Source organism: Lepidochelys kempii, chromosome 14 (assembly GCF_965140285.1).
Source record: "Lepidochelys kempii isolate rLepKem1 chromosome 14, rLepKem1.hap1, whole genome shotgun sequence".
Lineage (NCBI taxonomy): Eukaryota > Metazoa > Chordata > Testudines > Cheloniidae > Lepidochelys > Lepidochelys kempii.
In genome coordinates this window covers 38,399,997-38,427,836 of record NC_136393.1, presented here as the reverse complement: position 1 = coordinate 38,427,836, position 27,840 = coordinate 38,399,997, and the positions used below count along the sequence as shown (strand labels likewise).

General features: G+C 50.6%; 3 protein-coding genes and 2 pseudogenes across 6 annotated transcripts in view; 1 reads left to right on the top strand and 4 right to left on the bottom strand.

Moving 5' to 3' along the window:
• Positions 1-9,384, bottom strand: part of LOC144929110 (von Willebrand factor A domain-containing protein 5A-like) — a 181,279-nt gene extending 171,895 nt beyond the window's left edge. The window contains exons 1-5 of one of the 4 annotated variants that reach the window (XR_013634684.1): positions 9,234-9,384; positions 7,697-7,869; positions 7,180-7,360; positions 6,989-7,077; positions 5,468-5,552 (exon numbers count right to left, since the gene is read on the bottom strand). Coding sequence is in view for 1 of the 4 variants with exons in the window: in XM_078848893.1 (XP_078705019.1) it covers positions 7,745-7,869; positions 8,522-8,621 (225 nt within the window). In the remaining 3 variants the exon portion in view is untranslated. Of the gene's footprint in view, positions 1-5,467; positions 5,553-6,988; positions 7,361-7,696; positions 7,870-8,521; positions 8,801-9,233 lie in introns of those variants that run through there. The other 3 variants (XR_013634683.1, XR_013634685.1, XM_078848893.1) reach the window with 3 other exon arrangements.
• Positions 1,951-5,477, bottom strand: LOC144929107 (von Willebrand factor A domain-containing protein 5A-like). The gene is made up of 4 exons (XM_078848360.1): positions 5,408-5,477; positions 4,118-4,197; positions 2,488-2,591; positions 1,951-2,212 (listed from the first exon to the last, which is right to left on the bottom strand). The coding sequence occupies exons 1-4, from the start codon at positions 5,451-5,453 to the stop codon at positions 1,951-1,953; spliced, it is 492 nt and encodes a 163-aa protein (XP_078704486.1). The 5' UTR covers positions 5,454-5,477.
• A 1,605-nt stretch (positions 9,385-10,989) lies between the features above and the next one.
• On the bottom strand, positions 10,990-15,024 carry LOC144929250 (olfactory receptor 6F1-like; annotated as a pseudogene).
• Positions 15,025-19,273: 4,249 nt separating this feature from the next.
• Positions 19,274-22,079, top strand: LOC140897503 (olfactory receptor 6F1-like; annotated as a pseudogene).
• A 3,382-nt stretch (positions 22,080-25,461) lies between these two features.
• On the bottom strand, positions 25,462-26,415 carry LOC140904498 (olfactory receptor 14A16-like). The gene has a single exon (XM_078848888.1). The coding sequence runs from the start codon at positions 26,413-26,415 to the stop codon at positions 25,462-25,464; it is 954 nt and encodes a 317-aa protein (XP_078705014.1).
• Between the last annotated feature and the right edge of the window lie 1,425 nt (positions 26,416-27,840).

Here is a 27,840-nt window from a genome sequence, read left to right as displayed (position 1 = left end):
CTACAACCTGCGATACAGACCTACGTCCGCAGAGAGACACAAGAGTCTAAAGGGGTAGCGGGGGATGGGATGTTACAGAGTCTATATGATAGTATAGCCATGCATGGGCCAGGGTTACGGGGCAGAGTTAAAGTTATCTGGGCTACAGTCACTTTGTATTTCCAGACTCTCCAAATGCAGGTTTTAAGATAACTTTAAAATTTCTGCCTTTCGTGGGTTTCTTCGTTTATAAACCAGAAGGTGCCAAGAAAGACTTTTGCCCCTGAACTCACCTGTACAAACCTCCAAGCTCAGACCCAGCTTCACAAGGTTTTTTTGCCTGGGAATTTCCCTCTGGGTTTATTTCAGAGAAAACTGCTCAGAGACATTCCTGTTATGAAAAACTACTGATCCCCGCCCCACACACACACCCTGAGCTCACTGACACAAACTCACACCCCAAATTCCACCTTCACAGAGTTTTTTGCTTGGGGGTTTCCTTATTTTTTTAGTCATTTTCTTTCGAGATAATTTGCTTTATGACACTAAAAAAACCAGCCAAGAATTCCCCCTTCCTCAGCGACACAAAGGTTTTTCACCCAGGAATTTCCTTCGTTTTCTATGTCATTTTTAAAGACTGGCACAGCTCCGTGACCTTCAGGGCACATGGGTCTCTAACCCGATGAAGCGTCACCCTGGCGTTGGCCCACCCCCGGAGTCCTGACTCCCAGCCCCCTTCACCGTTCTGGGGTGCCGTCTCCGGTGGGGCCCCCTGATTGCAGGACGGTCTGCCCTTGTGTTGGGCCCCCCGGCTGAGCTTTGGGAGGCCACGGAGCCAGGACAGGCGCTTGCGAGGGAGGAGATGGCCGGCGCTGGACTTTGGGAGCTGCAGGCATGCGGGGCAGAGGTACTCACGTGCCGCAGCCAAGTCACGGGACAAGCGCCCGAAGACGCTGCGCTGGTTCGGTTCGTCCAGGCGCACTCCGCTCGCCAGCCGCTCGCAGATGGGGTCTCTCGAGACGCAGTCTATCATCTCCGTATAGTCCATGATGAAATCGAAATTTAGCGAGTAGATGGACAGACACAGAGACAGACGGACACGCAAACAGACCCAGAGAAGCAAAGGGAGGGAAGAGAATTCCGCCCCCCCTCAGACACTTAGAGCCAACGCACGGCTGGGACCCCTCCTCCATACCCCCCAGCCCCTTTCCCCGAGCTGGGACCCCCCCACACCCAGCCCCATCTTCCTCTCCCCGCAGCTCCATCACAGCCAGGATCTCCAGCTCTTGCCCCTTCCCCCCTGGCTGTGACCCCCAGATCCAGTCCCCACAGCCCCATTCTTCTCCCCTCAGCCAGGACCCCTCCTCCAGCCCCAGGGGATGCAGGGGTGGGTGCTGCACTCCATGGATGAGGGCAGGATGCCGGGGGGCGAGAGGCCCCTACTAGCCAGGTCTGCTCATGACAGCAATGTGCCCGCCCCTCCTGTCCCTGCATCTGCCCGGGTTGGTCTGTCTGTCTGACTGGGTCTGTTTCTCTCTCTGCGTCTCTCCGTCCTGTCCCCGTCTGGGTCTGTCGGCTGATTCTCGGTCTCTGTCCCTGTCTGACTCTGGGTCTCCGCATGCCTGTCTACTTCTGTCCGTCTGTCTGGCACAGACCCCTCTCTTCCGGCTGGGGTGGGGGGCGGTGCTACTCCCCGTCTCACCATGCTAGTGCCCCTGCTCTCCCCATGCCCCGGAGGTATGGGGATTGGGGTCGCCGTCACCCTGGAGCAGGGAGGGGGCAGCACAGCCCCCGGGAGTCAGGGGGGCAGGGAGAGGGGCAAAGGGACATTACCCCATAAACATGATGCCCCCCCGCATGCCCCTTCTGGGTCCCCCCCTCTTACACTGGGATCCCCCTGTGCTGGGATCGCTCCCTGGCACCAGGTTCCCCCCACCTCCCCATACCGCCCCCAGTGCCAGGTTCCCCCTCCTACCTGAGTTCCCCCCACATGCTGGGTCCCCCCTGGTGCCAGGAGCCCCAGCCCCTTTGGGGGTTACCTGCCAGCGGGACATCCCACCTCACCAGCTGCCCCCGCTCCATGTCCACCCCCACGTAGGTTGTGAGGGAGCAGACGACCCCCGAGCTCAGGCTGGCCTCCAGAGCCCGGCGCCCGTCCCCCTCCGACCCCGCGCCCACGGCCCCCTCCAGCTCCAGCAGCAGCGACTTGGCGGCCAGCCGGTGAACGGGCAGCCTGTGCCAGGGAGAGAGATTCACGGGGTCAGCCCTGGACGCCTGGGTTCCAGCCGCTACGGAGAGGGGAGCAGGGTCTAGCGGGATGGGGGTGGGTGGGTGCCAGGACTCCTGGGTTCTATCCTGGCCCCGGGAAGGGAGTGCGGTCTAGTGGTCACAGAAGGGGGGGCTGGTCCCATCCTGTCTCTGTTCTGCTGGGGTGAGGACATGGGGGAAGGGGGGCAGGACCCAGCTGCCTGGGGTGGGGGATGGGAGCCAGGGGAGCATTGCTGTCACCTGTCTCCATCCTGTGGCTGCAGGGAGAACTGCAGCGTGTCCTTGTAGGTCTGGTCCTGGATGCGGTACTGCAGGGTGATGCCCCCCATGGGAATGTCTGGGAGCTGTGGGGAAAGAAAGGTGGTCAGAGGTGGAATGCAAGGGGGGAGAAGATGCCCTGGGACCCCTCAGACCCAGCTTACAGAACAAAGGGGGCAAATACACCCAATGAACACCAGTTGGGAGGCTGGCTTAGTAAGCCCAATGGCCGTCATTAGGGTCCAGAGATAACAATCCCGATTGAGCTCAATGGGGCTGGGGTAGCACAGAGACTTCCAGCCCAGTGGCTATCATTAGAGGTCAGAGTTATCGATCCCCACTGAGGTCTCGTCTACACTACATACTTTGATAGAACTACATCGCTCAGGGGCATGAAAAATCCACACCCATGAGTGGCGTAGTTACACTGACCTTAGCCCCCCGTGCAGACGGTGCTACGTCGGCAGGAGAGCCTCTCCCGTCGGCTTAGAGTGTCTTCACCAGACATGCTACAACGGTGCAGCTGCACCGATGAAAACTTATAGCGTAGACCTGCCCTGAGATCAATGCAGCCAGGCTGGTACAGAGACCTGCCGCCCAGTGGCCATCATTAGGGGTCAGATTTAATCAATTCCAACACAGATCAATGGGGCTGGGGTAACACAGAGATCCCTGGCCCAATGGCCATCGTTAGGGGGTCAGAGTTAACAATCCCAACTGAAATTAATGAGGCTAGGGTAGCACAGAGACCTGCAGCCCAATGGCCATCGTTAGGGGTCAGGGTGAACTCTCCCCATTCAGAACAATGGGGCTGGGGTAGCACAGGGAGCTCCAGCCAATGGCCATCGTTAGGGGCCAGAGTTGTCGCCCAGGAGGGGACTGTGGGGCTCCTGCCTCAGTCACTGACCCCGAGCCCTGGGGGCACCCCAGTTTGGGGGACCTCGCTCTCCCACCTGGGGCTGCCCGCGGAGCTGGGCGTAGACAAGGCACTGCTGCCCAGCAAAGATCACCTCGGGGTCCCAATGCAGCAGCTCCGCCTGGATCCCAGGGGGCAGATCCCAGCTCAGTGAGATCCCAGTCACCGCCAGCTGCAGGGCCCACTTCAGAGACTGAGGCACCTGGAGGGGGACCGGCACACACAAAGTGGGCCAGGACTCCTGGGTCCTATCCCCAGCTCTGGAGGGGAGTGGGATCTAGTAGGCTAGAGTGGGGGAGCTGGGAGCCAGGATTGCTGGGTTCTCGCCTTGGGCTGCACGTGGTCCTGGCCGGTGATGAACTCGGCGCTGCCCCCCACTGCCCGGGCAATGTCTTTGATCAGAGCCGTGGAGGCCCCATCCCCGATGCCGAAGGAGAAGCACCTGAGGGGTGGGGCAGAGACTGGAGGGGGAGGGGCAGAGCTGGTGGGGCCCATCCAGTGCTGGGTGGGGGTAGGACAGTTGGAGGGGGGCCAGTAGGGCTGGCTGGACTGGGGGGGCTCCCCATGCTGGCGGGGCTGGGGGGCAGGGTGAGGCAAAGGGTTGGGCAGATGCTGGGCACTATGGTGGCGGGGGTCCACATGATGGCAATGCTAATGGGGGCAGGACTGGGGCGGGGGTTAGGCACCCCCAGTTACCTGTGGGTTCCCCAGTGATGCTGCACCTCTGCGATGATGTCCTGGGTGTTCTCTACCTCCCCGTCCGTAAACACGAACAGCTGAGCGGGGGAGAGACGCTGTCAGAGCCAGAGACCCCAACCCCCTTGGAGACACCCCCTCCCTGTTGGGAACGGGAGCAGCCCCATGCAGAGTCTGCCCCACTGACCCTCCCAGAGACCCCCAGCCCCATCCCTCCCCTCCCAGAGATCTCCCCTGAGGGGCTGACAGATGGGGACTGCTGACCTCCCCTATCTCTGTGACCCCCAACCCCGAGGCATGACCCCAACCCATCACCTGTTCACCGGCCCCTGGAGACAAGAACCCACTGACTGCTGTGGGCACTTTTCCAGGAGCTCCCTCCTGACCCCCCACCAGTGACCTCCCTGCCCCTCCCGGCTGCAGGGCACCCCCCAGAGCTGGGCACAGCACAAAGCGCTGCCCCTCCCAGCTCTATACAGAGGTACCCCCACCCCACGGTTGCTACCTACCACGCCCTGCTCACACCCCCAGAGGCACCAGCCCCCCATCTGGCCCAGAGCCCCAGGCCCACTCCGAGCAACCCCTTGGCCCCGCTCAGGCTTCCCCCCAGGGCCCCCAGCCCCTCTCCGATCCCCTCTCCCAGGATCTCCCCCTTGAACAGCCTCCGAGGGGAGCGGGGCGGGGGGGGGAGGGAGGGCAAGGAGGGGCCTGTAATGGCGTATGGCCCACAGCGACAGCTGGGAGCAAACACCCCATGGGCGGCAGCGGGGCACTGGGAGTGGGGGGGCGCTCAGAGTTACTGCAGAGAATCCTTCCCAGGGGGCTGGCTGGGGGGGGTCTCGCCCCCATCCTCTGGGCAAGGAGACCCCCACGTGTGGGGTGGGGAAGGGATTTTCCCCTGGCTCAGACTGGCAGAGACCCGAGGGGGTTGGTCTCCCTCAGCAGCCTGGGGCACTCACTGGTTTGAACCGGAGCAACTGGGGGGAGTCGCTGTGACCTGACGCCTGTAACTCAGGGTTCGGGGGTGCCGGTGACTCAGCCTGAGGGGTGGGGCTGTCCCCGGGGGGAGCGAGGGGCTGAGCAGTGTCAAGGGGGGCGGGGGGTGGCGGGCGAGGAGCTGGGGCCTGATGAGATGATCACAATGGTCCCTTCTGTCCTGAAAGTCTGTGAGTCTGTCCCCGCAGGCCCGCATCCCCCTCTGAGACCCCCCCCCCATTACCCCTCGGCCCCACAATCACTCTCCAAGCCTGCCCCAGGATGCCCCTCCGGCTGGCCCCGGCGCCCCGGCACCTGGCATGGGTGCCCGTCCCGGCAGGGGCTGCGGTAAACGACTCATAGCGGCTCCAAGATCTCGGTGCCCCCCAGGTGAGCCTGGAGCAGCTGGAGGCGCTGCAGGGACTCGGCCTTGGTCTGCTGGGTATTCTCCACGCTCTGCCTGCGGGGGGCGCCGACAGGTCTGGGGCTGGGACAGCCGGAGCCAGGGACACCCTGCCCCCAGCCAGCCGTGTCCCCAACCCACCGACACCCCTGTTCCCTAACCAGCCCTGCCCCCAAACCCACCGACACCTGTGTCCCCTAACCAGCCCTGCCCCCAAACCCACCGACACCCGTGTCCCCTAACCAGCCCTGCCCCCTAACCCACCGAAACCCGTCCCCCAACCAGCCCTGCCCCCTCACCCACCGACACCCCTGTTCCCTAACCAGCCCTGCCCCCTAACCCAGGGACACCCCTGTCCCCCAACCAGCCCTGCCCCCAAACCCACCGACACCCGTGTCCCCTAACCAGCCCTGCCCCCAAACCCACCGACACCCGTGTCCCCTAACCAGCCCTGCCCCCTAACCCACCGAAACCCGTCCCCCAACCAGCCCTGCCCCCTCACCCACCGACACCCCTGTCCCCTAACCAGCCCTGCCCCCTAACCCAGGGACACCCCTGTCCCCTAACCAGCCCTGCCCCCTAACCCAGGGACACCCCTGTCCCCCAACCAGCCCTGCCCCCAAACCCACCGACACCCGTGTCCCCTAACCAGCTCTGCCCCCTAACCCACCGAAACCCGTCCCCCAACCAGCCCTGCCCCCTCACCCACCGACACCCCTGTCCCCTAACCAGCCCTGCCCCCTAACCCAGGGACACCCCTGTCCCCTAACCAGCCCTGCCCCCAACAAACAGACACACCCTGCCCCCTCACCCACCGACACCCCTGTCCCCTAAAAAGCCCTGCCCCCAAACCCACCGACACCCCTGTCCCCTAACCAGCCCTGCCCCCTAACTCACCGACACCCCTGTCCCCCAACCAGCCCTGCCCCCTCATCCACTGACACCCCTGTCCCCTAACCAGCCCTGCCCGCAACAAACAGACATGCCCTGACCCCCAACCCACAGACACACCCTGCCCCCTAACCAGCCCTGCCCCCTCACCCACCGAAACCCCTGTCCCCTAACCAGCCCTGCCCCCAAACCCACCGACACCCCTGTCCCCTAACCAGCCCTGCCCCCTAACCCACCGACACCCCTGTCCCCCAACCAGCTTTGCCCCCAACAAACAGACATGCCCTGACCCCCAACCCACAGACACACCCTGCCCCCTAACCAGCCCTGCCCCCTCACCCACCGAAACCCCTGTCCCCTAACCAGCCCTGCCCCCTCACCCACCGACACCTCTGTCCCCTAACCAGCCCTGCCCCCAACAAACAGACATGCCCTGACCCCCAACCACCGACACCCCTTGCCCCCTAACCAGCCCTGACCCCTAACCCACCGACACCCCTGTCCCCTAACCAGCCCTGCCCCCTAACCAAGAGACACTTTCTGTCCGCTAACCAGCCTTGCCCCCTAACCCAGACAGCCCCCTCCCTGCCCTTCGGACTCACGGGTAGAACGACTCGAACTCAGACCCAAAGCCACAGATGTTGAAATAACAGCCCAGGGGCAAACTCTTCAACAGCAGGACCAGGGTCTCCTGGGGACAGACAGACGGATGGAGAGTCAGCCCCACGGGCCCAGCCAGCCTGGGCTGCTCCCCCGACACGGCCCCACGGGCCCATCTAGCGCAGCCTCCCGCCTGGCCGTCCCTTGGTGCTGCTGATGCGCTGGCGGGACAGGTCTCTGCGTCCATGGGGCAGGCCGTGCTGCCGGAGCGGCCCAGCAGGAGGACGAACTCCCCGGCTGGCTCTGGGCCGGCACCGCCTCGGGCACTCTGGGCAGCAGGGTCATCATCACGGCCGGGTCGCCCATCAGGGAGCCTGCGGGGAGATGGGGGCAAGCCTGCAAATGGGGTGGGCATGGGGTCGAGCCCTGGTGAGCTGCCCCCTCAGAGCCCCATGACTGCCCCCAGAGACCCACCCCCACTGCTCGATCCCCCACCCCCTCAATCACCCAAAGAGTCTGGCCCAGGCTCCCCCTTTCGGGACCCACCCCGCGCCCTACACCACATCTCTCACCCCCTGGGACCTTCCCCCCACCCACAGCCCCGTTCCTTGGAACCCACCCCTCAGCCCAGAACCCTCCCCCTGCCCCACCCCCAGCACCCTCCTCCCAGCAGGGATGGCTGGGACCCAGGTGTCCGGGTGAGCCCTTACCTGGGCAGTGGTTAGGTTCCCGGCTGTATAGCTCAGGGGGGTGAGGGGTCAGTTGGAGAGCACGTGGTCGATGCCGTGGGGCGACTGCAGCATGGCACTCAGGCTCAGGGTGTAGGGCAGCTCCCCCTGGAGGACCCATGGGACCTCCTGGGTGATGTTCTCCCCATCCCACCCTGCAGAGAGAGACACAGGGGTAAGGGCCGGGGGCTGGGAGAGTGGGGGGAGGATGGGGGGTATGAGTTATTGGGGGGGTATTGGGCTGGGATATCAGGGGATTTCGGGATGGCTGGGGTGGGTCATATACCCTGGGGCGGGGACTGCAGACCCTGGAGGGGGGCACTTACCGCAGGGAACACAGTAGTGGCCTATGGGGCATTTTGGGGGCTATGTGGGTCTTTCACTGTGGTACGTAGAAGGGGCTATGGAGGTTTCAGGGGGTACAGGCTGCGGGGTCACTCACCGTGGGGTGTGTAGCTGGGGTTCTGGGGGCTATGTGGTACAGGGAGCTGTGCGGGATCTAGGGCACCTAAAGGTCTGGTCTCAACATGGGGCATGTAAAAGGGGTACAGCATGGCTGGAAGCACACAGCTGGGGTACAGGGGAGTATGAGGGGGAATCTGTGGGTCTCACCATGGGGTGCATAGCGGGGACAGGGGGATCTGTGGGTCTCACCATGGGGCGCGTGGGGGGGGGGTCTGTTGGTGTCACAGTGATGGTGGTAGGGGATCTGTAGGTCTCACTGAAGGGCGCAGAGTGGGGACAGGGGATCTGTGGGTCTCACAGTGGGGCACGTAGCAGAGGCGCAGGGGGATCTGTGGGTCTCACCGTGGGGCGTGTAGCGAGGGTGTAGCACAGTCGGCAGCACGTAGCGGGCGGCCCCGTCATGCTCCAGCGGCAGCTTGCAGGAGTAGCTCAGGGTCAGCATCGCCTCCTCCCCGGGGGCAAATTCCCCAGGGAGCAGCTGAACACGTCGCCCCCGGCCACCTCCTGCTGCAGCAGGAACGAGCTCTGCCCCCGGCCACCGCGTCCCCGTACAGCTCCTGTGCCTGCCGGGAGAGACAGGGTCACCCCGAGATCCCCGTCCCCCAAGATCCCCTGCCCCCCCGACCAGCACATCCCTATACAGCTCATGCACCTGCTGGGAGAGATGGGGTCACCCCGAGATCCCCCCAGCCCGGTCCCCTCCTCTCTCCCCCCCGGGACCCCCTCCCCCAGCACCTGTCTCTTCTCCTGGAGCTGGGCCTGGATCCAGGCCCCCCGCAGCCGGGCCTGGAAGACGTCGACAGCCGCCTCGGCGTCCACGGGGAATTTGAACACGGCCTCCACGGGCCCCAGCTCCTCGTTCCTGCAGAGCAGCTGGCAGCCCACGTCCGCCACAAAGCCTCGGATCAACACCGACACCGAGCTGCGGTGCAGGGGCACTGGGGGGAGGGGGACATCAGCCACAGGCCCCCCCACGGGCACCGGGGGGAGGAGCCACGTCAGCCATGGGGCCACCCTCCCCCTCACAGCACCGTCCCCCGCAGCCCTGACTCACCCGGCTCCTTGGAGCTGGTCAGGAGGCCGCAACTCATCATCTCGGCTCCGGGGTCGGGGATCTGTGTGAGGGGAAGGTCGGGGGGTGAGATACGGGGTTCCCATGGAAACTGATGGCCACAGGGTGCCCTGACACCCCCCCCACCCACACACACACTTAGTGATGGCTCTGAGACCCCAGCCCCACCCCTCTGCTCAGCCAGGTCCTGTGGCAGGGAGTCCCACAGGCCCAAGCTCCTGAGATCAGAGTCATGGCTCTGCCCCAACTGCACCAGCCCCCGGCAGGGAGGGGCAGGCAGGGACTGGGGTACAGCTGGTAGTTGGGGGATGGAGAGAGAAACATAGGGGGATGTATGGGGATGGATGGACAGATGGAAGGAAGGAGAGGTGCAGGGGTCAGACGGACAGATGGAATGAAGGGGGATGGGGGACTCGTGCGTTAGAACGAGGGGGCTGGGAGCCAGGACTGCTGGGTTTTATCCCCAGCCCCTGGGGGGGGCCCCTGGAACAGTGACAGGGGTTGCAGAGGACTCGGCTCGGTCACTGGGGGGTTGTTAACCCGGCTAGGCCCTTCTCCCCACTGTCGCCCTGCAGAGAAGCAGAGGTTTGTGGAGCAGGCTCCAGCTCCTGGCTGTTCTTGGCAGGGACACGGCCCTGCTACTTACTCAGCTTTCACCCCAGGCTGGAGCAGTCGCCATAGACCCCCCCACCCCAACGGGGGTGAAATGCAGCCCTTGGCCGTGCCCAGGGGCTCCCGGCGTTCTTGCTCCACGCCCCCGAGCCGTTCAGCCTGGGCCTTGGATTTGCTGCCTTACGACGGGGTAAGAGGGCGGCAGCCGGTTGATTTCTCCCGCAGCAGAAATCTGGCTCTGAGGCGCGCAGGGAGTCTCTGCGGAGGAGCGGGGAGCTGAGGGTGGGATGGGGGCGAGGAACGCCAGAGCTGCCGTGAGCGAGAGGGGCTCCCAACCCCACTCTCCGAGCCTCGTTTCTGCTGGCCACCACTCCAGCCCCCTGGAGAATTCCCAGCTGGAAGGTGGGACGGGGAGACTGGGATCACCTGGGGGGCCGGGGGTGGGGGGGGAGGGAACGTAGGCAGATTTCTAGACAAACCTCCTGCCCGGCTTCACACGTGGCCCAGGATGGAGAATCCACCCAAGCCCCCGGGGAGTTGGGCCAGCAGCTAATTCCCGCCCCCTCCCCGCCAGACAGGTGAGCCTCCCTCCTCGCCTGAATTCATCTGCCTGCAACTCCCAGCCACAGGACAGGCCACGTTCCCCCCGCAGGTATTTACCGCCTCTCTGGGCTGCGCTCCGTAGGCTGGGAAAGGGCTGAGGCCAGGGCAGGGCTCCAGCAGGGCGCGGGGCAGGTTGGTTGTTCCCGGCACTGAACTCTGATGCCTAATTCCCCGCCCGGAGAAAGGGAGTCGGCGTGAAACTTCGGCCGATTCACAGGCGGCGGCTCCTGCTGCAGCAGCTGCTTCTTGGGGTGCGAAGGAACCGCAGGGGGAGCTGCAGGGCGGGGTGGGCGGGGGTGGGGAGCTCCGACCCCTCATGGGACCCAGCGGACCCCAGGAGCCTGTGGGGAGCAGGTCAGGGCCGGTGCCCCCCGGTGCAAAAGGGGAGAGCTGAGATTTGTGTCGTCACACCGGCCCGGCGCCACGGGGATGGCCCCTGGGAAACCCACGCAGGGAGAAGCGCAGAAAGGGAGGGTGGATCGGGGGGGGGGGGGCGGAGCAGAAACGTTTCGGGGTCACATCATCAAAATTTTGTAAGCTATTCTCACATATTTTCAGTCCAAACCGGCAGAATCCGTGTGAAATCAATCTTTCCAAAATTTTGGAATGCCCGTGTACTAAAAACAAAGAAAAAAAGAAGCCTACAAAAATACCCATCTGGGTTTTTACCCAGTCTGTAACTGGAACCGGAACTTTATTCTGAATCCCCTTCAAAATCCACTGGGGTCTTGATTTGAGGTTCCTGTGGGTTTATCTTACCTCGGTTTGGAAGGGTTAAATTTTTATCAGTAAATGTCAGGAAATGCCAGTTTCGCCACACAGAACGTCAACCGCCCCCCCCCCCCAAAAAAGGTCCAAAAAACCAGTTGTCATTAAATAATTATTCTGTGACCCACCTTGTTGTCTGACATGCCACAGTAATTTCCCACAAGTGTGAAAATACAAATAGACAATATTTTTTAAAAAAAATGCTCACAAATAAACCTTGATATTCTCTGTCAAAATTATAAAAAATAAAAATTGAATTCTGCCAAGCCTGTTGATATCTCTATCCTCTCCCCAGGCCTTAATAGAAATAAATAATTGGCACATGTGCAATTTGTTTCATTTTAAATTAAATACAAAGTAAGAGGATAATAATGCATAAGGGCTGGATTTTGAAAGGTATTTAGGTGCTTAATGGGGTTTTAAAAAGTATCTAGGCCCTTAAAACTCATAGAAAATCCCATTAGGCACCTAAATACATTTAACAATCTGGCTGTAAATGTTCAAGGATGTGAGACACTAAGGACCAGATTGTTAAAGGTATTTAGTCACCTAACTCACACTGATTTCCATTGGAGTTGGGCAGCTAATTATCTTTAGACTTCTGGCCTTCAGGGATTGTTGTTGTTTTTTCAGTACCCTATCAACTTTGGTATATCTTCCATGTGCAGACTCATTTTTCTTTCACCACATTTTCTGTGACAGCCAATGACCTCCAGCACATTTTGAAAAACATCGCTTCCCTGAATACATGTCTCAGGGCTTCTTTTACCTCTGGGTTCCTCAGTGTGTAGATGAAAGGGTTCAACAGGGGTGTGACAATAGTATTCAAGACGGTGACTATTTTGGTCAATTCCAATGAGTTCTGCATGGAAGGGTTGACATGTAGGAAAATGGTCGAACCGTACCAGATAATCACAACTGTGAGATGGGAAGAGCAAATTAAAAAGGCCCTTCTCCATTCCTTATCTGATGGGATTGTCAGTACAGTGGAAATGATGTAAATGTAGGAGAGCAGGGTTATGACACAGGAGCCCAGGATGAAGATGAAGGAGATGATAAAGGCCACCGGATCAATAAGGTAGGTATCTGTGCAGGAAAGAACTATCCACGGTGCTATGTCCCCAAAAAAGTGATGGATGACACTAGGGCACAGAAGGACAACCTGGTGATCAGAAATGCTGGGACAGAAATAGCCAGGAAACCACACAACCAAGAGCCAACAGCCAGCTGAGCAGTCAAGGTGCTGTTCAGGATGGAGCTGTAGAGCAAAGGATAGCATATAGCCAAATAGCAGTCGTAGGCCATGACAGCCAAGAGAAAATCTCTGTGCATCCTAGGGAGAAAACAAAATACATTCGTAGGACACAGCTGACGAAGAAGATGGATTTGCTTTGGGACACAAGGTTGGCAAGCGTCTTTGGGATACAAGCTGTGGTCTGCCATACCTCCGGGAAGGAGAAATTGCAGAGAAGGAAGTACATTGGGGTGCGAAGGTGATGGCTGGTTGCCACTAGGACTATGATCGCCACATTTCCTGTGACAAGGAAGAGCACAAAGAGCGAGATCTGCAAATATTAGGTCCCAGGGAATCCCAGGAGAATAAATTCCTTCACACTGGTGTGATAGCCCTTTTCCAGTGCGGTCAGCTGTTTTACCTGCCAAAACAAATGAAGACATGAAATTAAACTGATTAAACACAACCGTGGCTCTGTGGGTTACAGATGATTTTGATGCACAGGAAGAGCAGATTATTAAAAGAGGCAGGAAATAATGGTTTAAGGCTGAAAATATCCTATTGCTATTACATTTCTGGAGCCTTCCTGCTCACAGGGTGAATTTAAGCTTGTCCTAAATTTTCCTGTGGAAACTTTTTTTCCAGTGGAAAGTGGCTTTTTTTTGGACCAAAAAGAAACTTTCAGGATAGAAATTCCATTTTCAGGTGTTCCTTGAAAAACACAATTTTTAGTTTTTGTCAATGAAACATGTTTTTTCCACGGTCAGCATCCAAAGCCCAAGATTGATTTTATTTTAATTGATATTTTTGTTGTTTTAAATTGAAAATTTTCAAATACAAAGTTGTTTTCTGGGTGTGTGTGGGGGGCAAGGGTTGTCCTTTTGACAAAACCCTGAAAAATTTCAACAGAAAAAACAACATTTTTCCTGTAAATTCTTCAGGATTCAGGAGCCAAATCATTTTCAAATGAGACCTATGGGTGTTAGGCATTCAGCACAATCTGTGATTCCTTTAGAAGTGAACAAAACCCCATCGTCTCTTTTGAAAATCCCTGCTAAATAGGGTGAGCTTTTCAAAAGTTCTCAGTATAGGCCTATTTCTACTCCCGAGGAAGGAAGTCAATAGGATTTTTGTCATTGAGTCAATGGGAGCAGACTTAGGTCAATACTGAACACGTGAGATTTGTACCTGTCAATTTCCTTCCTACAATGCAAGAGGACCTTTAATTCTTTTTATGCAGAAAGTCTCAGGTTCTAAGCCTGCTGAAGTCCCAGGTTGGAGTGGGGATGTTATACAAAGTTGCAGTTCAGAGGACAGCTACTCAATTTTGGAGCATAAATAACCATTTACATCTATAAACCAGCATTCATTTTGGGTGGTTGAAAATGAGTCAGTTGCAACCTCCTTTGACCAATTGAGACTGAGGTGTGCAAGGCCATGCAATGTGCCAATTACAGCAAAGCTCAGGGCCAGAGAGGACCAAAGAACAAAAGGAAGCAATTTTCCTAAAAAAAAAATAAATAAATAAATCAGAAAATGCATCCCTTTTTTATCAGAATTTTAAATACTGATGAAGAATTTCATCAAAACTGTGAATTTCAAACATTTTTGACCAGCTGTGCCAGGAGTCTGCACTTCTTCTCCCCGTTTAGTCATTCGAACATACTTCTCGACCAGAACCGTGAATAGAACCCAGGAGCCCTGATTCTCAGCCCCTGCTCTGCTCCAACCACGATCCTAACTCCCCTCAAAGAATGGGAATAGAACCCAAGTGTACTGATTCCTGGTCCTTTGATACAACAGCTATTCTACGCATCCCTAATAGAGCTCAGCACAGAATCCAGGTATCCTCACTCCCACACAACAGACCGCAAGCCCCACAAATACAGCAAAACTGTAATATGCCGAGTTTCTAAAACACCTTCAGAAAAAAATACCAGGTTCCTAGTGCTGGCCAAAAGTTTCCTTCACAGATGGATTAATGCTGAGGTCTCAAATTTGAGGCATTCAGAATTAGAAGCCACTTTTGAAAAAGTTGTCCCTACCTTGAAATCTATCAATGACTTTTACAGTGAATGTTCTGAATTTTTGTTTGATTGCTTGTTTTGGGTGTTCTGATTTTTCATTTTTCATAACCTAAATTGAGTCCCCCTCCCTCTTTGGATTTGAATTTGCAAAGGATCCGAAAGGAGTTATGAAATGTAATGGAGTTGGGTGCCTAACTCCCCAATACACCTTTGAAAATCCCAGCCTTAAATATTTTGTATCAAAGTCTAATCAACACGGGCAATCAACAATTATATTTTCTCCCTCTTCAGTATAAGCCATTTATTTTGTTATGAATAACATCCTATGAATAACATCTAATGCCCTGATTCTGCAAACAGTTAATACATAAATAAACTTGCATATATAGACATATATAAAATAAAAATGCCTAAATTTACTCACATGAATGATTCCTTTGAAGTCAAGGGTTCCACTCACATGAGTAAAGTGAGGAAAATAAGTAAAATTTGTAAACATTTTTAAACAATGGAACTTACTGCAACTCATCATTCAGCAAATCTTCTCACTGGGCAAACCTTCAGCTGGTGTGAATTATCAATAGACAGGGCTGATGAGAGCGGGAAGGGTGTGGAACAATTGTACTGAGGTCCTGAGCTCAGTGCCCCCGCAAAACTATCTAACTATAGGGTGAAAGGGGAGGGGGAAAACATAATTTACCGGGCCTCCAAATTTCTCTCAGCAGACCTCTCAATGGAGCTACGATTATTTAGACCAACTGAGGATCTGGCTCTTTGTATTCAGTCTCCACTGATGGAAAGAGCTGAACCTAGCAAAATTTCTGGAACAGTTAAAACACCTGATTGACAAAATCTACTTGCCTGCCCTTTATCACGATGAAAATGATGAAAACAGCCGTGATATTCTATTTTCTCCATAAAAAGAAGGACTCATCTCAGCTGAATGGTAGAGTTAATCTTTTCAAGACTTTCCTTGTACCAACGAGACCTTATTGGCTTGCAGGGAACTGTATGCCTTTCACAGTAAATTATGTTAAAAATATGGAATTCCTTTAAAAAAATACCTCGTTTGTCAGTGAACTGTAAGCACTCAGAACCAAGTTGGACACTAAGATGACGATTGATTAGATAGATAGGATAGGATTAAAGTTCAAAATGATCTGGACAAACTGGAGAAATGGTCTGAAGTAAATAGGATTAAATTCCATGAAGACAAATGCAAAGTACTTCACTTAGGAAGAAACAATCAGTTGCACATATACACAATGGGAAATGACTGCCCAGGGAGGAGTACTGTGGAAAGGGATCTTGGGGCCATAGTGGGTCACAAGCTAAACATGAGTCAGTAGTGTAACACTGTTTCAAAACAAAGAGCAAATATCATTCTGGGATGTATTAACAGGAGTGTTGTAAGCAAGACACAAGAAGTAATTCTTCTGCTCTATTCTGCGCTGATTAGGCCTCAGCTGGCGTATTGTGTCCAGTTCTGGGCACCACATTTCAGGAAAGATGTGGACAAATTGGAGAAAGTCCAGAGAAGAACAACAAAAATGATGAAAGGTCTAGAAAACATGACCTATGAGGGAAGACTGGGGGGGAGGGGGAGAGGGAAAGGGCTTGTTTAGTCTGGAGACAAGAAGACTGAGGGGGGACGTGATAACAGTTTTCAAGTACATGAAAGGTTGTTACAAGGAGGAGGGAGGTAAATTGTTCTCATTAACCTGTGAAGATAGAACAAGAAGTAACAGGCTTAAATTGCAACAAGGGCAGTTTAGGTTGGACATTAGGAAAAACTTCTGAATTGTCAGGGTAGTAAAGCACTGGAATAAATTGTCTAGGGAAGTTGTGGAATCTCTATCTTTGGAGATTTTTAAGAGCAGGTTAGACAAACACTGTCAGGGATGGTCTAGATAATACCCTTTTAACAAAGTTAAAATAATTTTCTAACCTCAGATCAAGTTCGGTGGTTGCTTCAGATATTGATGTCTAAGGGAATTGCTTGTGTGACTTGTGGTTAGCCAGTGGGGTAAAAGCAAAGTCTTCTCTGTCTGGCTGGTTTGCTTTGCCCTGGTGTGCACAGAAACCCTAGCCTTGGGCTGTAACTGCCCTGCTTGAAGCTATTTGATCTGAATGGGCACTCTCCGTTGGGTCCCGCCAGAACCAGCATCGTTACACTGATAAGGGACTCAATTAATAAAGAAATAAAGTAATATAATTAATGTCATTTAACATGGGTTTATGGTAAATAGATCCTGTCAAACTAACTTGGTATCATTTTTGATAACATTACAATTGTGATTGATAAAGGCAATAGTGCTGATATAATAGACTTCTCTATGGCATTTGACTTAGTACTGCCTGACATTTTTGGATGTCAGGATGGATTTTTGGTGTGGATTGCACTCTCAGCAAATTTGCGGATGATACTAAACTGGGAGGAGTGGTAGATACGCTGGAGGGGAGGGATAGGATACAGAAGGACCTAGACAAATTGGAGGATTGGGCCAAAAGAAATCTGATGAGGTTCAATAAGGATAAGTGCAGGGTCCTGCACTTAGGATTGAAGAATCCAATGCATCGCTACAGACTAGGGACCGAATGGCTAGGCAGCAGTTCTGCGGAAAAGGACCTAGGGGTGACAGTGGACGAGAAGCTGGATATGAGTCAGCAGTGTGCCCTTGTTGCCAAGAAGGCCAATGGCATTTTGGGATGTATAAGTAGGGGCATAGCGAGCAGATCGAGGGACATGATCGTTCCCCTCTATTCGACATTGGTGAGGCCTCATCTGGAGTACTGTGTCCAGTTTTGGGCCCTGTCATAAATATAAAGGGAAGGGTAAACCCCTTTGAAATCCTTCCTGGCCAGGGGAAAGCTCCTCTCACCTGTAAAGGGTTAAGAAGCTAAAGGTAACCTCGCTGGCACCTGACCAAAATGACCAATGAGGAGACAAGATACTTTCAAAAGCTGGGAGGAGGGAGAGAAACAAAGGGTCTGTGTGTCTGTCTATATGCTGGTCTTTACCGGGGATAGACCAGGAATGGAGTCTTAGAACTTTTAGTAAAAAGAAAAGGAGTACTTGTGGCACCTTCGAGACTAACCAATTTATTTGAGCATGAGCTTTCGTGCTCAAATAAATTGGTTAGTCTCTAAGGTGCCACAAGTACTCCTTTTCTTTTTGCAAATACAGACTAACACGGCTGTTACTCTGAGAACTTTTAGTAAGTAATCTAGCTAGGTATGTGTTAGATTATGATTTCTTTAAATGGCTGAGAAAAGAATTGTGCTGAATAGAATAACTATTTCTGTCTGTGTATCTTTTTTGTAACTTAAGGTTTTGCCTAGAGGGGTTCTCTATGTTTTTGAATCTAATTACCCTGTAAGATATCTACCATCCTGATTTTACAGGGGGGATTTCTTTATTTCTGTTTACTTCTATTTTTATTAAAAGTCTTCTTGTAAGAAACTGAATGTTTTTTCATTGTTCTCAGATCCAAGGGTTTGGGTCTGTGGTCACCTATGCAAATTGGTGAGGCTTTTTATCCAACATTTCCCAGGAAAGGGGGGGTGCAAGTGTTGGGAGGATTGTTCATTGTTCTTAAGATCCAAGGGTCTGGGTCTGTAGTCACCTAGGCAAATTGGTGAGGCTTTTTACCAAACCTTGTCCAGGAAGTGGGGTGCAAGGTTTTGGGAAGTATTTTGGGGGGAAGGATGCGTCCAAACAGCTCTTCCCCAGTAACCAGTATTAGTTTGGTGGTGGTAGCGGCCAGTCCAAGGACAACGGGTGGAATATTTTGTACCTTGGGGAAGTTTTGACCTAAGCTGGTAAAGATAAGCTTAGGAGGTTTTTCATGCAGGTCCCCACATCTGTACCCTAGAGTTCAGAGTGGGGGAGGAACCTTGACAGGCCCCACACTACAAGAAGGATGTGGATAAATTGGAGAGAGTCCAGCGAAGGGCAACAAAAATGATTAGGGGTCTAGAACACATGACTTATGAGGAGAGGCTGAGGGAGCCTGCAGAAGAGAAGAATGAGGGGGGATTTGATAGCTGCTTTCAACTACCTGAAAGGGGGTTCCAAAGAGGATGGCTCTAGACTGTTCTCAATGGTAGCAGATGCCAGAACAAGGAGTAATGGTCTCAAGTTGCAGTGGGGGAGGTTTAGGTTGGATATTAGGAAAAACTTTTTCACTAGGAGGGTGGCGAAACACTGGAATGCGTTACCTAGGGAGGTGGTGGAATCCCCTTCCTTAGAAGTTTTTAAGGTCAGGTTTGACAAAGCCCTGGCTGGGATGATTTAACTGGGAATTGGTCCTGCTTCGAGCAGGGGGTTGGACTAGATGACCTTCTGGGGTCCCTTCCAACCCTGATATTCTATGGTTCTATGATTCTATGATTTTGACTAAACCACTAGAAGGATACAAAAATAACATGGCACACAATACATGGACTAAAAGCTGGCTCACGGTTAGGTCTCAAAATGTAATTGTTAAAGGGAATTGTCTTGGAACAGGTATGTTTCCAGTGGGGTCCAAGAGGGTTCTGTTCATATCCTAACTCTATTTAACATTTTTTAATGATATGGAAGATGACAAAAACTCATCACTGATAAAGTTTGCAAATGACACAAAAATGAGGAAGTAGTTAATAATGAAGAGGACAGGGTTACAGAGGGATCTGGATCGCTTGGTAAGCTGGGCGCAAGCAAACAATGTGATTTTACTATGGCTAAATGTGAATGTCTACATCTAGGAACAAAGCATGTAGGACATACTTGCAGGATGGGGAACTCTATTGTGGGTAACAGTGATTCTGAAAAAGATTTGGCGGGTCATGGTGGATAATCAGCTGAACATGAGCTCCCAGTGTGATGCTGTGCCAAAAGGACTAATGCAACTCTTGGATGCATAAACAGGAAAAAGACTACGTCCAGTTCTCGTGTCAACAGTTCAAAAAGGATGTTGATCAATTGGAGAGGGTTCAGAGAAGAGCCATGAGAATGATTAAAAGTTTAGGAAGCACGCCTTATAGTGACAGACCCAAGGAGCTCAATCTATTTAGCTTAACAAAAAGAAGGTTAATAAATTCCTTCATGGTCTCTTCAGTCTAGCACAGAAAGGGATAACACAATACAATGGCTAGAACTTTAAGCTAGGCAAAATCAGACTGGAAATATGGCGTACAGTGAGAGTAATTAACTTTTGGAGCAATTTACTAACGGTCACAGTGGATTCTCCATCACTGAGAATTTTTCAATCAAGATTGGATGTTTTTTCTAAAAGATCTGCTCTATAAATTATTTTGGAGAAGGTCTATGTCCTGTGTTATACAGAAGGTCAGACTAGATGATCACAATGGTCCCTTCTGGCTTTGGAATCTATGAATCAATGAAATCAATGACTTTAGGTGCCTTGGTGTTTTTGAAAATCCCTCTACATGCCTAAATACCATTTAAAATCTGGCCCTGGGTGACTTGAGAGCCTACATCCAATTTTCAAAAGAGCTTTAATCTTTCAGAGCCAGATTTTCAAAAGTATGAAGATGTCTAAAGCTTCAGATAGATGCTCAGCGGGATTTTCAAAAACACCTAACCACATTAGGTGCCTAACCTGCTTAAGCATTTTTGTCAGTCTGCACCGTTGACATCTAAACACTTTTGAAACTCTAGCTCTTAGGCTCCTAAGCAACTTACATGATTTTGTAATGGGATTTAGGCTTCTATATCATTTAAGCACTGTCATAAATATAAAGGGAAGGGTAACCACCTTTCTGCAAACAGTGCTATAAAATCCCTCTTGGACAGAGGCAAAACCTTTTCACCTGTAAAGGGCTAAGAAGTTAAGATAACCTCGCTGGCACCTGACCAAAATGACCAATGAGGAGACAAGATACTTTCAAAGCTGGAGGGGGAGGAACAAAGGGTCTGTCTGTCTGTCTGTGTGATGCTTTTGCTGGGAACAGATCGGGAATACAACTCAGAACTCCTGTAAAAAGTTAGTCAGTACTCTAGCTAGAAATGCGTTAGATTTCCTTTTGTTTAATGGCTGGTAAAATAGACTGTGCTGAATGGAATGTATATTCCTGTTTTTGTGTCTTTTTGTAACTTAAGGTTTTGCCTAGAGGGATGCTCTATGTTTTGAATCTGATTACCCTGTAAGGTATTTACCATCCTGATTTTACAGAGGTGATTCTTTTACCTTTTCTTTCATTAAAATTCTTCTTTTAAGAACCTGATTGCTTTTTCATTGTTCTTAAGTTCCGAGGGTTTGGGTCTGTGTTCACCTGTACAAATTGGTGAGGATTTGATCAAGCCTTTCCCAGGAAAGGGGGTGTAGGGCTTGGGGGGATACTTTGGGGGAAGAAGTCTCCAAGTGGGCTCTTTCCCTGTAGTTTGTGTAACACGCTTGGTGGTGGCAGCATAGGGTTCAAGGACAAGGCAAAGTTTGTACCTTGTGGAATTTTTTTAACCTCAGCAGGTAAGAATAAGCTTAGGGGATCTTTCATGCAGGTCCCCACATCTGTACCCTAGAGTTCAGAGTGGGAAAGGAATCTTGACAGGCACCCTTGAAAATTGTACCTGTGATGTCTAACAATCCATGTAACAAAGCTTCTCCTGAATTATGATCTTTTGTATCTTGACAGATGGAGTCTGTGACTGGAATAGAGAAGGAAATCTACTCCAGGATATAGGAATTTATCCTTCTGGGCTTCCCCCGTAGTCAATATTTGCAGATCTCTCTGTCTGTGGTGTTTACCATGATGTATGTCCTGACAGTTGCAGGAAATGTTGCCATCCTAGTCCTAGTGAGGGCCAGCCATCAACTCCGCACCACCATGTACTTCTTCCTTTGCTACCTCTCCTTGCTGGAGATATGATACACCACAGCCTGTGTTCCCAAGACCATTGCGATTTTCCTGGGGAAAAACAGAACCATCCCCTTTAGTAGCTGCATCCTGTAGATATACTTCATTTTCTCCCTGGGCGGCACAGAATATTTCCTCTTGTCCGCCATGGCCTATGACTGCTATCTGGCTATTTGCTACCCATTGCACTATAGCACCATCATGAACAGCACCTTCTCTGCTCAGCTGGCCCTTGGCTCCTGGGTGTGTAGTTTCCTGGCTATTTCTATCCCAGAATCCCTGAGAGTTAGATTGTCCTTCTGTGGCACTAATGTCATTACTCGTTTCTTCTGCAGCATAGATTCCTTCATCATTCTCTCCTGCCCAGACACCTATGTGATTGAGATGGCAGCTTTTATCATCTCGATCATCGTCATCCTGGGATTATGTTCAATAACTCTGGTCTCCTACATTTACACCCTCTCCACCATACTGAGAATCCCATCAGCCCAAGGCCAGCAAAAGGCCTTTTCCACTTGCTCTTCCCCTCTCACTCTTGTGATTATATGGTACAGCTCCACCATCTTCCTGTATGTCAGGCCTTCCAGACAGAATGCCTTGGACATGAACAAGACTGTCAACACTTTGAATACTATTGTAACTCCGCTGTTCAATCTCTTCATTGACAGTCTGAGAAACAAAGAGGTGAAGGAGACTTTATGGAAGGTATTCAGTGGGACATGAAGTTGTTTTTGAATGGCTTAAATGTTACTGGGTCTGATTCTCAGCCTGTGCTCATGTTCCTTTTGGTAGTAACCGTCCTTGTTGTTGTTCTTTTAATCCTGGTTCCAGTTTTACATTTACAACTTTTGTATTTGGGTAAAATGTTCAGAAGTGCCTAAGGGCCAGATTTGCAAAGGAATTTAGGCACCTAAAGATTCAGATAGGCCCCTAAACACCATGAAAGATGTGGTTTCTAGGAGCCTAATTTTTATTGAAAATCTACTGGACATGAGCTCCCAAGGGGCATATTTTCAAAGATATTTTGGTGTCTAAAGATGCAGATAGTTGTTTAGTGGGCTTTTCCAAAGCACTTCAGCAGATGAGGCACCAAGATCCCATTGATTTCAGTGGTAGCTACAAATACTTTTGAAAATCTGTCCCTTAAAATCTCTCGAGAGGTCCCATTGGCATGAATGAACATCTTTCAACTGAATTAAATGGCCTTTCGATCAGGCCCTATGTAGACATTACTTTTAGCAATTCACATTTAGGCCCCCATCCTGAGATCCTTACTCAAGTGCTAAATTATATTATTTTGAGTCGTCCAGTTGACTCTAATGGGACTACTCACACTAGGAAAGAAAGCTTGTGCATAAAGCTTGTGCAGGATCAAGACCTTAGTGACACTGAATCTGCACTCAGAAGTTTGTCCTAAGTTTAAATTTGTAGCAACTCCAGAATTTTCATTATCTGTGATGTATGACTGGTTGGCCAACTCACACGACATTGTGTCTGTTCCTTGGTTCAATAGCTGAAAAATTATTAAACAGCAGACTAAAGAACAACATGCAGGAAATAAAGAATGATGAACAACGATGGTGGATTTTTTTTTTATTAGTGAAGAATTTCAAAAAATCAAATTTATTTCCCTTTTTAAGGGTTCTAAGTTTGGGGGTCCTACATGTTGGTAAATGGAAACAATTCAATCAAGTTTTTTTATAAAGTTTTCCGTTTAAATGTGGTCAAAAAATCACTAAATCAACAGTTCTTTACAAAAATTTTCATTTTTGAAAATGGTCATTTTTCAACAAAAAGGAATTACAAGGGAGAAAGAAGTTCAATTAATGGTGATCAATATGTTTTCACAGAATGTTTTTTATCAAATGAACTTGATTTGACTGTGACATTTCTGATTGTTAAAGGCAATGGTGTTGACGTGATAGACTTGCATTTTTCTAAAGGTTTGATTCAGGGTAACATCACACTATTTAAAAATAACACTACACAAAAATAATAGTAAATTGATTAAAAACTGGCTAACTGTTAGTTCTCAAAACATAACTGTTGATAGGAACTGTTCATTTTAATGGGTGATAGATGCCTAGATGCTTTTGAGAATCCCACTAGGTTCCTAAATACCTTTACATATCTTGCCCTTGATGCCTGACTTATTTGTATTTTTGTATATTTGTATCTAGACCAGTCTTATCATCAGAGTGTAAATAAACTTTAACTTTTACCTTTGTATCCCCCTACCTTTTGGAAAGTGTTTTACTTATTAAGGCTGGGGATTTCAAAGGAGGTAAAGACGTAGGCTGGGTTTAACAAAGGAACCTGAGAGAGTTTTAATAGAATTTTTGCACCTATGTCCCTTTGGCATCTTTGGAAGTCCCAGCCCTAATTGGAGCGGGTTGGAATTTTCATTGTAGAGGAAATTCCAATAGTTTGAAATTGATTTTTATCCCAAATCTGGATGAAAATTTAAAACGTGCTGATACAGACTAACACGGCTACCGCTCTGAAACTTGTATTTAGCTGTGACATTCTGAACACCTTCCCCAGACCCGAAGAAGAGCTCTGTGTAAGCTTGGAAATTTGTCTCTCCCAACAACAGAAATTGGGCCAGTACAGATGTTACTTCACCCATTGCTTGGAAAACCCCATCAAGGAGATGACATACGGGCACGCCCAATAAATGAGAAAACACTGACAACACTGTCTACCCAAACACTCAGCCTCTCCCCAGGCAGAGGAACCAGAATGGAGATGGGGGTGGAGGGGCAGGGGGCCATGGCCCCATCACTTTTAAAAGTGGGAGGGCTATGTTCTCCCACTTTTTACTGGCCTTAAGGGTGAGCGATGGTGGGGAGGGGGCAGAGAGGAGCAAGCGTGGGGAAGGGCCTTCGGGGGAAGAGGCGACATGAGGGTGGGGCCTCGGGGGAAGAGGCCATATGGGGGTGGGGACTTGGTTCAGGTGTCGGTGGCCCCCCCACTTCTAGGGAGCTTCCAGTGCTCCTGTCCCCAGGCACTCCCACCTCATAAAGAAACAAATCAATCCACCAGTAAAAAAAAAACAAAAAACCCCCTAAAATAAAATTTAAAAAATCTGAGAAAGAAGCAAGAACCAAACAACTGCACTGATACCACAATCATATTTTTTACCCTGAGGGGAAGAACAAAAAAAGGAATGGAGTCTCTGGCTCCTCACGGTCTACTAGGGGCTTTGCTATGGCTCCTGATTTTATGTGGAAGGTGCTCAGATAGCATGGTGATGGGTGACAATGTGGAATCCTACGATAGATAGATTAGATTAGATTAGATAGAACGAACTCCTGCAAATCCTTCTTACATTGGATTATGGCTGGCACCTGACACAGGGTAGGACTCTGCACTTAAATAGGTCCCCTGTCTCTTTGTCATGTGCTAAAATTAAGACTTCCAGACCCACCAGCCATGCTCCCCCCCTCCCCCCCATCACTTGCAGACTCCCTATACAGCAAAAGACTTGTTCCATGCAGCAGGGCCTGTAGGTGAAAGGCAACAAAAATCAAAGGCCCCAGACTTCAGTCTTGATTTGTCTGAGTGATAGTCCTTCAGCAAAGTAACAGGCACCTTTCTCAGGTAGGAGGAGAGCTGCCATGAACAAAGAGCGATAGACGGCTATTGAGCAAGCCCAGACTTCTGCAGTCACTATGTCAATATTTACCCAGATAGCAAAACACAGAGTTCATGATCTGATGCTGCCATATCCCACTCTGTCACATCAGCAAACAGAAACCTAAAAGCCATCATACCCCAAGCAAAGTTTTGACCCCCAAAAAGGAGAAGAACCAGAGAGTCCATGAAGTCCAATGGGTACTTTCTAATGGCTACTGATTTTATGTGGAAGGTATTTAGATAACATGGTGAGGGGTGGCAGTATAAAAGCATGAGATAGATAGATTTTCATCTTACTTATACTGCTATAAACCTAGAAGAACTCCACTGACTTAGAGGAGTTAGTGTGGATTTACCACTATACATACAGCATTTTGCAAAAAAAAATCACACACCATATTCTTATGGGGACAATAATGTCATCAGTTGATTGTATTTGTAAAAAAAACAGATAAAACCATGTTCATCAGAGAAATGCAGACATTTTATTTTTGTTGAATAACCTCCACCCAGTCAGTTTCCTCAGGGAAGCTTTTATTTCCTTGTTCCTCATGCTGTAGATGATTGGATTCATCACTGGCGGCAGCACGGAATAGAGAACAGCCACCACAAGATCCAGAGCTGACGGAGAGCTGGAGATGGGTTTCATGTGAGCAAAGACAGCAGTGGAAAGAAACATGGAAATTACAATGAGGTGAGGAAGGCATGTGGAGAAGGTTTTATGTCGTCCCTGCTCAGAGGGGATTCTCAATACCGTGGTCAAGATCTGAACATATGTCACAATTATAAAAACAAAGCAACTTAGGGTTAAACACACACCAAATGCAATAAGCCCAACTTCACTGAAGTACGAGTTAGAGCAGGCGAGCTTCAGTAGCTGGGGGATTTCACAGAAGAACTGATCCACCATGTTGCCTCCACAGAAGGTTATCGAAAACGTGTACCCAGTATGCAATGAAGAATAGAGAACTACACTGATCCAGGCACTGGCTGCCATTTGGACACAAGCTCTCCTGTTCATTATAGTCTCATAGTGCAGTGGTTTGCAGATGGCGACATATCGATCGTATGCCATGATGGTGAGTAAGACAAAGTCGGTTTCAGCAAAGAAGATGAAGAAAAAGACTTGGGCGACACATCCAGAATAGGAAATGGATCTGGTGTTCATAAGGGAATTGGCCATAGATTTGGGGATGGTGACAGAGATGGAGCCGAGGTCTAGGATGGACAAACTCATCAGGAAGAAGTACATGGGGGTGTGAAGGTGGTAGTCAAGAGCTATGGCTATGATGATGATAAGATTTCCTGTCAGGGCTGCCAGGTAAAGCACTAGAAACACAATGAAGTGCAAAATCTGCAGCTCTCGAACATCAGAGAATCCCAGGAGAAGGAACTCGGTCACGGTAGTTTGGTTGGACATTTTCTTTCTTAGTTCATCATGTGATGGCTGTGGAGGGAAGGACAAGAGCAATGGTCAGGGTTATAGCGAGAGAGGGAATGACTCTAATTCCCCTCTCCATGATATCTCATGATGTGAATGTCAAAGGTGCACAGCACTTGTCACTTCCATTGTCTGGAGTAATGAGGGCTCCTCACCGCTCACAACCAGGGCACTACTCTGGTGCGTTATGACAGGAGTGTAAATTGGCATCGCTCCCTTAAAGTCACTGGAGCTGGGTCAGTTTACACCATCTGAGGATCTGGCCCAAGATGAGGATGTGGCTTGATCAAATGCAGGATGAAAGATGGAACAAAGTACAATCCAAATCCAACAATTTGAGCCAAAATTATGCCCCTATTGCTACAGACAGCAGGCTCACAACTTGGCCAACTCAACTAAAATACTAAAATGCCAGCACAGTCTGATTCCCACTTAACTGAGAAATACAACACAGAATCACCCAGCTTCCCGCATGGCAGCTTTTCTGTGATGATTCCACCCCAACATCCCACATACCGCCTGATGCCTACTTACACGTTGATTTATGGCACCAGATCCCAGCTGCACTCCCATTGCTGGGTGATGATGGGCTGGTCGCATCGCTCAGTTGCTGCTGGGTTGTGTGGTTCCCCTCTGTGACTTTATTTCTGTGCTGTGTGAGTCAGGAGACTTCGGTTCTAGTCTTGCCTCTGTCACTTTGTGACCATGGAGCAGTCACCGCTGCCTCTCTTTCCTCCCCTTCCCTTTGTCTGTCTCGTGTACTTTGAATGTGAACTCTTTTGGGGATGGATTGTGTCTTCCTGTGTGCATGTTCTGTGCACATGTTGACAGTATTTTTGTTTAGCAGGCAGCAGTGTGGGACAGAGGCTATGATGGTAGAAGTGGAGATCTGGGTTCTAGTTCCATCAACCTCCTGCCTGTCCTTGGGTAGGATAAAGAGAGACAGCCTTTGTCTGGGAGCTTCGACTCTCAGGGCTTTAGTTTAAAGAGGTTAGTATGTTTAAAACACATTCTCTGGGCGACCAACTTTGCTACGTACTCAGTTTTACCATCCTGCAGCTACCCCTTTGAAACAGACAAACACGTTTGCAATAGAGGGAATAGGGTTGGAAATTATGGTGTTATTGGACAATATTCATGTTCCCCACCCTGGTGAAAAGCTAAGTTTCCAGGTAGGAGTAGTCAGACAATTTCTACTTTATTTCAAAGGAAAATTCAGTTTTCACTTAATATATTTTCATGGAAAGTTTCTGATATCCATAAAAATGAAAACTTTTTTTGATTATGCCTAAAAATTTTGAGGTTCCAACAGTTTTCGGCTGAAACTGTTCGGTTCTCACAACCTCAATGAAAAGTCAATTTTTTCTGGTGGAAAAAAAAATCTGATCATCTCTAGATATCTGC